The sequence below is a fragment of the Neophocaena asiaeorientalis genome, unplaced genomic scaffold (genome assembly GCF_003031525.2).
Source record: "Neophocaena asiaeorientalis asiaeorientalis breed wild unplaced genomic scaffold, Neophocaena_asiaeorientalis_V1.1 scaffold186, whole genome shotgun sequence".
Taxonomy (NCBI): Eukaryota; Metazoa; Chordata; class Mammalia; order Artiodactyla; family Phocoenidae; genus Neophocaena; species Neophocaena asiaeorientalis.
Genome location: NW_020172504.1, coordinates 91907 through 104008, shown reverse-complemented (window position 1 = coordinate 104008; position 12102 = coordinate 91907). Strand labels below are relative to the sequence as shown.

Here is a 12102-nt window from a genome sequence, read left to right as displayed (position 1 = left end):
AAAAAAAAGAAAAAAAAAGAAAATAAGAGTGGATATATGTATATGTATAACTGACTCACTTTGCTGTACACCTGAAACTAACACAACATTGTAAATCAACTATACTCCAATAAAAATTTTTAAAAAAAGAAAAAAAAAAGCTTATGTTTCCTATAATACTTTTAAAGGGGTGTTAGAGATAAATAGAAGAAAGTAATGTAAAAAATACCATACTATGGAGATTTTAAAAATACACTGACATATTCTACCAATCAACACTAAGTCAGAATTTCTAACAGTTAAAAATACAAGTAAAAATTTTTTAAACGTTTAAATATTAGTATATAAACACAACTGTAGTGGTAAAAAAAAATGTCATTACCATGCTTACCAATAACATGATAAGCATGTTATTCAGATATCCTTTATTATATATTTATTCCTGTACTCAACAAATATTGATCAAATATATATGTACAAGGCACTGGGTGCTATGGTAAGACATCAAAATAAAATCCTTTCCCTCAAGGATATGGACAGATATGTAGATATATGAGTATGATACAAGGCAGAATGTAGAATGTATCATAAGAGAGAAATAATTGAGATAGGAAAGCACATGAAGAAGGAGTGGCAAGCAAATGGTAAGTAGGGATAACATGCAAAAGAAGTTGGCATTTAAGTTAAACCTTGAAAAATGAGCATTTTGAGAGGCAATGACCTGTGGGTAGGGGTATTCCAGGCAAAATAATGAAGGCTTAACACTTAAAAGTAAAAAGTAATGCTGTCATTAACAGATTGATTATATAAAAGTATGTTTCTGCCTTTATGGGTTCTTTAACAACATTCTTTAATTCACGTATTTCACTGTCTGATTCACTTATACAACTTTTCCATTACCTGAACAACTGTCATTACCTAATACACATTAGTCTTGAAGCATATAATCATGCACTAAGTTTAACAAAATAAAGGGAAAGGTAAATATGGTCCTATAAAATAGAGAGGAGTCTCAGATCATAGAGTATACAGATCCTCATTCTGTTCTAAGATTTTTTAAAAATATTTATTTGCTTATTTATTTATTTATTTTTGGCTGCATTGGGTCTTAGTTGCAGCACATGGGATCTTTTGCTGTGGCATGTGGGCTTCTCTCTAGTTGCAGCGCATGGGCTCTCTAGTTGTGGTGCACAGGCTCCAGAGCGCATGAGCTCTGTAGTTGTGGCACACGGGCTCTATAGTTGTGGCATGTGGGCTCCGTAGTTGTGGCAAGCAGGCTTAGTTGCCCCTTAGCATGCAGGATCTTAGTTCCCTGACCAGGGATTGAACCTGCGCTCCCTGCATTGGAAGGCAGATTCTTAACCACTGGCCCACCAGGAAGTCCCCCTGTTCTAAGATTAATTCAAAATTATTTCTCTTAAGCCTCCATAAAAAAGGCAATAAATACAAGAAATAGTGATTTTTGGATATACCCCTAAGAAAGCTCTTCTAAGTTTTTTCATACAGCATTCATCCAGAGCACGTTTTACTAAAATAACAAAACAAACGAGCATTGCTCAAAAGTCCGACACTTACAAGAAGACACACTTAGGAAAGGAAACATTTATAATAATATCAAAAGATATTATAATAATAAGTAATTGCTTAATTGTAAGGCTACTTGGTAGCTATCTCTGGTACAAAATATCTATAGAAGACAATTATAGAAAAGTTTGGTAAAATTTTTATTGGTTCCAAGACTTTTAGAACCATTTCCAAGGTTCTGCTCCTTCTTTATTACGATGATAATATTACATTCCTACTATGGGTCTTAAGTTGAAAACTGTGGGTAAGCATTTAATCATTCAAAAATGAATGATTAGTCAATATGTCAGAGACTATACAAGCCAACTAGGGCTCAAAATATAACAATGCTACCATAATTTTCATAAGAAAATCAAATAAAAATTTTTCACTGTATAGAATTTAAATCAATTTTTGACTGACCAATCATAAATATGGCTGTTATTCAATCATAGGTTCAGTAGGAAGGCCTTGTTTGTGAAATGACTTTCCCGTAAGCATTGAAAGGGGTGATCATCCTCTAGAATATTTTCTATCAGGTTGAGCATGGGCTTCTTTTAAAAAAACAAACAAACAAAAAACAGTATTAGGACTTGATTAGGATTCAAAATACCACTCAATTCTACTATGTGGCAATTAAGATAAAAATAAAGACAATTATTTTCATGGCTTCACAAGCCAATCAATTTATCTCAATGTTCATTGAGCATCTACTATACTAAAGACTCTGTGTCAAGCCCTACAAAGGACACAAAAATTAGTAAGATTCAGTCACTGTCCACAATAAATATATAATTGAGCAGCACAGTTAAGATGGTGAACATATAACTATAATAGAATTGAGAATATGAATGGCCTAAGACTGATATTAAAGTGAGTACTCTTGAGGTTCCAAGAGAAAAACGTTATTTAACAGAAAACAATTACCTCGTCTCCCATCTGTGGGACAAACGGGGAACGTCGTGGTATGGTATCCAAGATCCACTGAGGGGCAAACCATTCTTCATTGGGCTCACCTGCCATAGAAACCAGTCCTCCTTTCTAAAATATAGTTCACAAACATATAAACTGTAAATATATGAACAATTGTAGAAAAAATAGCAGGTAGAAAATGTTAAAAACATCAGGTTATAATAAAACACAAAATATACAAACTTTAAACATTTTCTTTTACCAATTAATTATGCATAACTTTTGTACCAATAAAACAAGTGAGTAACATGTTCAATTTTGGCTTACAGATAATATGACACTATATACTATCTAAAACCCACAAATTTTACTCTTCATGTCCCTAGTATATCAAAGGAATTCAAATACAAGTAACACAACTTTTTGCCAATTAAATGATGACCATCAAGAAGATAATTCTGTCTACTAAAGCAAGAGGTTACAGAATGAATACAGAATCCATTTTTAAATTAATATTCAAGGAACTCTGTGGATTAAGTTTTTACATCATTCAAATGAAATTATAGTGGGAAATAAAACCCCATCATTGGGATGAAATAAAAACATAAAGAAATAGAAGAAGCCCTACATGATTTATCATATCCTTCCATTTTACAAGTCAAAAATATATAGAGATCTATGACTGGTGACATGACAAGAATAATCCTTTTATACTACAGTGGCTTATTTAAAAACTCTATTACATTTTAACAAACAACTGTCAAAATGTTTTTATTTAATGTTAACATAATAATGAAAATATTCTAGCCTCTACTTTTGACAACAGAAAAATTTCAAAAAATCTTTACATCTTTTATACAATTTTACTTAGTTTCTCAGATGGAATATTATTTTTAGATAAAAGTGAAGTGTTACTGTTAAATATTCAAGTATCAAAGGAAAAAACCAAAACCTCCCCCAAAAAAGAAAAACAACCTGTAAACTTACAAACCTTCTTTCTAGTCTGTTTAGGTTTCTTTTGCCGTTCTTCAAGTGACTTCAAATTCTCCTCCTCAGAGCTGCTGCATATTTTCCGTGTTGCCTGTCTCGTTTGCCTTTTTGGAGGTTGCAAATTTATTCCAGCATCTGCTGTCCAATCAGAATATTCACTTGATGAATCACTGTAAATAATACATAAGTTCAGAAAAGGAATAGTTTTGCCTCATGATTGAAAGATGATCATTTTGTAATCAAACAGCATTATAAATGACATGGTTTGATTTTGTTCTAACCAAAGATAAAAAAATATCAAATATAGAATTTTGATCATTACCTAAGTGATTTTAGTGAAATGCTTCTTGGATAAAGTATAATGCTTAGTTTCCCATAACAGGATTTAAAATTCAAAATTCCTGTCCAAATCACAAAAGCTTCTTTAAATAAAGATGTTCCTTATCCCTGAAAATGGTTAAATATAGTTGTTTTAAACCTGAAATAAATACACATAGCCTGCCAAGGTGTAGAATCTTGGATTTACAAAGAATCTTATTTTACAGATGGAACTATTTTAGGGAACTAAAGTCCATGATGACATGCGCAAAAAGATATTGGTAGAGCTAGGATAAAACAACAGGTCTCTGGGCTTCCAACCCAGTACTCTTTCTACTATAAAATACTATTTTAACTCTGCTTTACCAAATTCCTACAAGAACATAATTTCACATTAAAAGTGTTAAATGATTTTGACCAAATCAAAACCATTAAAACTACCTGGAGGAACTTTCACTTTGCCATTCAATAACAGGATCCTCTATAGAAGCATCACTTGTGCCAACTGTTTCATCTTCCTGCAACAAAGAGCCAGCAATTGAGATATATTGTTATTATTAACTAGCATATTATTAATTAGCATATATTACCTGTTTTATAACACTTTTTGTAGTCCCCCCTCCAAAGAAAAGTTCTAGTTAAAATGTATGTAATCATTTTCTATATATACTTGTAACTCATAACTAAGCCTACCAAGTATTTAAAAATTTCTAGCATCTACTATCTTACTGATATGACACACCTTTTCTTATTTCAAAGACACAATAGACTCCTTAAGAAATGCAAATATAACCCTCTTAAATTTTGTTAAAACCACTGTTTTTTTTTTTAACTGAAGTATAGTTGATTTACAATGCTGTGTTAGTTTCATATATACAGCACAGTGATTTGGTTTTTGTTTGTTTTTCATTGGGGTACAGTTGCTTTACAATGTTGTGTTAGTTTCTGCTGTACAACAAAGTGAATCAACTATATGTATACATATAACCCCTCCCTCTTGATTCAGTTTTATATGTATATATATACATGAAAAAATATATATGAATTTATATGAATATATATATTCTTTTTCAGATTCTTTTCCCTTATAGAAAGCCATTGTTTTAAAAAATACCTACACAAAAAAAGATAAAAATACCTATATGCCTCTACCAAGTTAATATAATTACTCTCCATAAAAAGTTAATCATCTTTTTATTATGTAAGATCTCAAACGTATCAAAGTAGAGGAAATAGATAACATCCTTGTGTACACAATCTCCAGTTTAGACAATAACTCACTGCCTATCTTGTATATATACCCTTACCAACTGCCTCATACCTCAGGGATTATTGTGAAAAAAAAAGCATTTCCACTATAAATATTTATTAAGATAAGGATTTTTTTTAAAAACATAACCACAACACAATTATTACATTAAAAAGATAACAATTCTTTTCTTTTTTAATAACAGCCTATTGAGATAGAACTCACATACCATAAACTTCACCACTTCAGAGTATACAGTTCAATGGTTTTTAGTATATTCAGAGCTGTTCAACCATCACCACTAATATTAGAACACTTTCATCACCCCAGAAGAATCCCTAAACCCATTAGCAAGGACCCCTCATTCCCCACTACCTCAAGCCCCTGGCAGCCACCAATCTACTTTTGGTCTTGGTACTCTTGTCAAAGTACCACATCCTTTGAACAACAAAATCTGTACCAAGTAATCTTCGTTTTTCTTCTCTCTTCTTCTTTTTCATGTATTTTTAATTTTCTTAACCATCTTAAATTGCTACGTTGCCCTGAATTTCTCCTTGCCTATCTGTCTTAGTGACACTCATGCAACAGGACTCTATAATCCATCTACATTCAATGTATTTTTGTTTTAATTCTTTTAAGTCCATGGCTCAGAGGCAATAGTTGTTTTTTTAAAAAATTTTTATTGGAGTATAGTTGCTTTACAATGTTGTGCTAGCCTCTACTGTACAGCAAAGTGAACCAGCCATACACACACACACATCCCCTCCCCTCTGGATTTCCTTCCCATCCAGGTCACCACAGAGCACTGAGTAGAGTTCCCCATGCTATACAGTAGGTCCTCATTAGCCATCTATTCCATACATATCAATAGTGTTTATATGTCAATCCCAATCTCCCAATTCATCCCACCCCCCCTTCCCCCTTGTTATCCATACATTTGTTCACTACGTCTGTCTCTATTTCTGCTTTGTAAATAAGATTGTCTATACCAATTTTTTCAGATTCCACATATATGTGTTAATATACAATATTTGTTTTTCTCTTTCTGACTTACTTCACTCTGTATGATAGTCTTGAATATGTGATCATTCTTTTCAGATCAAGATTTTCATGGGTGGGGGGAGAGAAGGAGGGATATCATTGATAAGAGTTAAAGAATTGTGAATGTTGGGAGAAGAATGAGGGTACCATACATTATCAATGCATAATTAAACCCTCATTATTCACTTAAATACTATAGTTATTAAGAGAACAAAAGGAAAGGACTGGAGAAGAGAGGAACATGAGGAAAAGAACTGCTATAGTCTTTATTTCATTACCATGAAAAAGGTAGGTCTGAAAAAAATCATCACTCAGTAATCTCCATGACTGGTAAAGTCAACAATAACAGAAAACATGTATATTATGATTACACAGTCAACAAGTTCTGGAACTGTATAACTAGTTATCACAGTTAATATTCCACTTCTTTCCATTTCTAGGCAGATTTGCTCTCACTCTCTTTTCTTACTGTCCCAAAGCCAAACTTTTCCTGGCATGTTTGATACCCTCAACCAAGATAATATCTTGGGTACAAATAAGAGAAGATATCTAAAGGAGTTCAATATAATGCTCGAGTTTGCCTATTAAATGCCTTATTAATAAATAATACTCATAAGAACATCATTAAAATAATTTTCTATTAAATTGACCCTTAAAAGTAAACCCAAAGTTTATCAGATTGTTATTTCTTTCGTGATATGTCAATTTTCAGCCTTTCATAGAAAAAAAGAACTTTGAAAAGGAATCTAGGTATCAGATATGCCTTAACTTCTTTGTGATTTTACAAGGTTTCAGATATTGACCTCCTTGATAGTCTCATGTTATTAAACCTAGTTGAAAAATTTTAAAAAAAGTAAACCCGAAGTGATGACACTAACTGGGAAACAAAAAATTACATTGAGTAAATAATAGCAGATATCTAACCTCTGAGGAGCTATCTGAGTCTTCCTGTACACCTGAATTTTGACATGATGCTTGTGAATTATGCTCTATGTTGGATCGTGTTTGGTAAGTATGCTGACGTTTGCGTTGTGTCCTTCGTAAAGACCGCCCACAGCTAGGCGGATAATCATTCTATAAAACAGAAGGAAAATAAATTTTAAAAAATGAAAGCCTCAGTGAATATACACAAAAGAACACATATAAAGAGAATCAATTGGGCTTGATTTGGAGTGAGGGTGGAGGTAAGAGATAGGAATAAATTCCCTAAAAGAAAACCCAAGATATATTTTTATACTATGTTTTTACATAAAAAAATATACTTCTTTTTTTTTTTTTCTGGTACACGGGCCTCTCACTGTTGTGGCCTCTCCCGTTGTGGAGCACAGGCTCCGGACGCGCAGGCTCAGCGGCCATGGCTCACGGGCCCAGCCGCTCCGCGGCATGTGGGGTCTTCCCAGACCGGGGCACGAACCTGTGTCCCCTGCATCGGCAGATGGACTCTCAACCACTGCGCCACCAGGGAAGCCCCAAAATATACTTCATTTTTATATATTTAACCCACTTCCATTAATACTGATTACTTTCCGTATTTTGAAAACTTTGTGATCAAATTAAAGACAGTGCTGAAATTCTAAGCTGCAAGAATCTGCCCACTCAGAATTTATATATACCATATTATCTACAATTTATTACAGGATGAAGCAAGATATCTATATCATATGTATGTGTATATATAATTCTTAATATAACATGTATTTCTTTAGTTCTATAAAAAACTACATTTAGTAAATGAGTCAAAATAAAAATTTATTTTTAATAACAAAAATGTAAAGTAAAAACTGTTTTATTCTACCCTTTACAAGTATAAAATATTATTACTGATACACCATATGTCAAAACTATAACCCTAATATGTCATCAGGAGTAAACAAGCTTAAAGGTCTTCTAAATCAGTATCAAGGGCCAGTTTCTTATCTTACATGTAAATGTTTCTCATTTTCAATATAAATAAAAATGTTTACAGATCCAACTACCCTGTTTATTAGTCTCAGACAAGTCTGATGTTTGACAAATCAGCTTAGCAGGAAAAAAAAATATAAATCATGGATGTGAGTCATTCAAAATCTCTAAGAAAATAATCTTATCAGAGAACATCATATAAGCTAATAAAATCTGAATAGAAATTAAGAAAGTGGGTATCAAAATGATCTAAGAATATTTAGAGATAGTCATATAATAATTACCTGAAATTGTATTTATCAATACTGAAAAGACACTTAAAATTCAGTACCCATTGCTTATATTTCCTTAATAAGATTAAAATCAACCTAGACTTTCCAATTTACCATACTCTTCAGGAGTTATAGTTGTTAGTTCCGGGAACAAAACTATATTCTTATGTCACTAGTTTGTTCAACCTCAGAGTACTAGTAAGGGGCTTAACATGCACCTAATGGAGTACAGGGATCTTATTTCCTGATTAGCAATTTCTACTGGGAATATGAATCTTCCTAATGTATATAGAACAGATTTTGCTCCTGTCTAATTAGGTAGGCCAGGAGTAAGCCTTGGGCAGGGGTCAGCAAACGTTTTCTGTAAAGGGGCAGAGTACAAATATTTTGGCTTTGCAGGTCATATGATCTCTGTGGCAACTACTCAACTCCATATAGCATGAAAGCAATCATAGACAATATATAAATGAATAGGTATGGCTGTGCTCCAATAAAACTTTATTAATAGGAATAGGCAGTAGACCAGATTTAGTCCATGGGCAGTTTGCCAACCTCTGGCCTAGGGTATCTGAACATTTGTTTTACATTGTGATTAGTGATACAGCATTAATTTTAAAGTTCTACTTTAACCATATGAAAATGGTATTTTAATACAAATGTCTTATACCTACAATGACCACATATCCTAGATTTGGGGGGATAGTTCTAACTTTGTGTAATTTTATCCTTATTAATAATAACCATATAGCTCCATTTGGGGATTTTAAAAAATAGTTTCCCTATATACAGACACCTATCGAAATAATCCCTTAATACATAACTTCCACCTTTCAAAAACCTGGTATCTGCAAATATTTACAAATAGTGTATTGCAAAGTACTGTAAAGCTAAACTTACCCTTTGGGTAGCATAAGATGGCTTTTTCTTCTTTTCGACTGTATAAAGACTGATTTCTATGTCACCTTTAGCAGTTCGACATTCTTCCTGAACCCTAATAACAAAACAAAGGTCAAAGTAACAGAAAATCATCAAAGAGCAAACCAATGGTTTATTTATTATTAGAGAAATGCAAATCAAAACTACAATGAGGTATCACCTCACACCAGTTAGAATGGGCATCGTCAGAAAATCTACAAACAACAAATGCTGGAGAGGGTGTGGAGAAAAGGGAACCCTCTTGCACTGTTGGTGGGAATGTAAATTGATACAGTCACTATGGAGAACACTATGGAGGTTCCTTAATAAAATAAAAATAGAATTACCATATGATCCAGCAATCCCACTACTGGGCATATACCCAGAGAAAACCATAATTCAAAAAGACACATGCACTCCAATGTTCATTGCAGCACTATTTACAATATCCAGGTCATGGAAGCAACCTAAATGCCCATCGACAGACGAATGGATAAAGAAGATGTGGTACATATATACAATGGAATATTATTCAGCTATAAAAAGGAATGAAATTGGGTCATTTGTTGAGACGTGGATGGATCTAGAGACTGTCATACAGAGTGAAGTAAGTCAGAAAGATGGCGGGGGTGGTGGGGGTGGGGGTGTGATGAATTGGGAGATTGGGATTGACATGTATACAGTGATGTGTATAAAACTGATGACTAATAAGCACTTCCTGTATAAAAAAATAAATAAAATAAAATTCAAAAATTCAAAATAAATAGATAACAAAAACACTTTTAAATATAAAATTGGACATTTAAATCATTTTAGGTATGTACCTCAGTGGTATTAATGACATTTACAATGTTGTGTAACCATCATCACTATTTCTAAAACTTTTTCATCACTCCAAACATAAACTTTGTAACCATTAAGCAATAACTCTTTATTTCTCCTTTCACCAGCCCCTGCTAACCTCTAATCTACTTTATGTCTCTATGAATTTGCCTACTCTAGATATTTCATGTAAGTGGAATTATACACTATTTGCTCTTTTGTGTCTGGCTGATTTCACTAAGCGTTATGTTTTCCATGTTTATCCATGTTATAGCAAGTATCAGAAGTTTTTATGGCTGAATTATATTCCAGTGTATGTATATATCACACTTTATCCATTCATCTGTTGACAGACACTTGGATTGTTTCTACAATTCAGCTATTATGAAATAATGCTACAATAAACATTGGCATACAAGTATCTGAGTCCCTGTTTTCAATTCTACTTCTAACGTTTTGAACAGAGAATTATTTCATATTGTTCTACTGCCAGGGGGTAGCATTCAGTTCATATATTAGCTATGTCTCCCTTTTCTTATTACTGCTAAAGAAAGAAAAGGTGAAACCAAATTAATTTTGCTACTTGTTGGCTCAGCTGGTAAAAAGGTTTTGCTAGGAAGATCTCATGATTTGAATGGATTTTCTATGTTCTCTGTCAATGTCCTTTCTGTTTTCCAAATCTATTTCTAGTTGCTGTGCATCATCTGGAGTCAATATTACAGTAAATGTTAAGGTTTACAAATAAGGATAGGGATTCTAAGTTTGAAATTCATCCTAATGAAATCCTTTCATCCAAAGAAGTCTACTTAAATGATATTTCTAAATATATGCTAAGCACTGGGTCTACTACATACCTATACTGCACTCCCAAACTGCTCCAATTCTGAGTTTCCTCAGAACAACTGTTGAATATTGGGTCCATGTATCACTGACATATTTAATCACATATGGCCTCATGTTCTTACTTAATAGTATTTTTTCATATCTTCTAACCTAGACTATAAATTCAAAGAAGACAGAGATTATGTTTTTTCATTTTTCAGTATTCCCCAAAACATTTACCACAAAGCTAAGCAAATTTAAGATAATCTTTAAGTAGTTGTTATGGAACGAACTAATGAAATAATGTGGAAAAACTAATGTATGGATCAGCTAAATTAAAGAAAAATACCTTAGTTATTAGCCTAACATTCTCTTTTTGAATTATGGTTTTCTCAGGGTATATGCCCAGTAGTGGGATTGCTGGGTCGTATGGTAGCTTTATTTTTAGTTTTTTAAGGAAACTCTATACTGTTCTCCATAGTGGCTGTATCAATTTACATTCCCACCAACAGTACAAGAGGGTTCCCTTTTCTCCACACTCTCTCCAGCATTTATTGTTTGTAGATTTTTTGACGATGGCCATTCTAACTGGTGGGAGATGATACCTCACTGAAGTTTTGATTTGCATTTCTCTACCTCACTGAAGTTTTGATTTGCATTTCTCTAATGATTAGTGATGTTGAGCATTCTTTCATGTGTTTCTTGGCAATCTGTATATCTTCTTTGGGCAAATGTCTATTTAGGTCTTCTGACCATTTTTGGATTGGGTTGTTTGTTTTTTTGCTATTCAGCTGCATGAGCTGCTTGTGAATTTTGGAGATTAATCCTTTGTCAGTTGCATCATTTGCAAATATTTTCTCCCATTCTGAGGGTTGTCTTTTCAACTTGTTTATGGTTTCCTTTGCTGTGCAAAAGCTTTTAAGTTTCATTAGGTCCCATTTGTTTATTTTTGTTTTTATTTCCATTTCTCTAGGAGGTAGGTCAAAAAGAGTACATTTTAATTTACTTACTCAAAAAGAATGTTACCATATTGACTCACCTACTAACTCCATTATTTAGTTCATTGACCACCACTCTTCTGCTCCATGCCATGAGATCTCTTTCAGTGGCCATCTGGCTTCTAGGAGCATTGTTATGCATTTGTCGGACACCTTCAATTTGACCACTACGTCGGAGTCCAATGTTTGGGGAAGAAGATATGTCCATATTTGGATTTCTCAGAGCTAAAACAAAAACAAAGGAAGGCACCACTCTCTCAGCAAAGGCACCAAACTCTTCCAGATTAGAGCTCTAAATAAAATAGGAGATTCAAAGACA

General features: G+C 33.2%; 1 protein-coding gene across 6 annotated transcripts in view; it reads right to left on the bottom strand.

Annotated features, from left to right (window-relative positions):
* The window catches only part of BRWD3 (bromodomain and WD repeat domain containing 3), a 117231-nt gene that overhangs the window by 35096 nt on the left and 70033 nt on the right, over window positions 1-12102 (bottom strand). For 2 of the 6 annotated variants that reach the window (XM_024738224.1, XM_024738225.1), the window contains 6 exons: window positions 11825-12008; window positions 9124-9217; window positions 6977-7126; window positions 4204-4280; window positions 3446-3614; window positions 2470-2583 (listed from right to left, as the gene is read on the bottom strand). In XM_024738224.1, coding sequence (XP_024593992.1) covers window positions 2470-2583; window positions 3446-3614; window positions 4204-4280; window positions 6977-7126; window positions 9124-9217; window positions 11825-12008 — 788 coding nt within the window. Of the gene's footprint in view, window positions 1-1965; window positions 2097-2469; window positions 2584-3445; window positions 3615-3790; window positions 3892-4203; window positions 4281-6976; window positions 7127-9123; window positions 9218-10826; window positions 10962-11824; window positions 12009-12102 lie in introns of those variants that run through there. The other 4 variants (XM_024738227.1, XM_024738226.1, XM_024738228.1 and 1 more) reach the window with 4 other exon arrangements.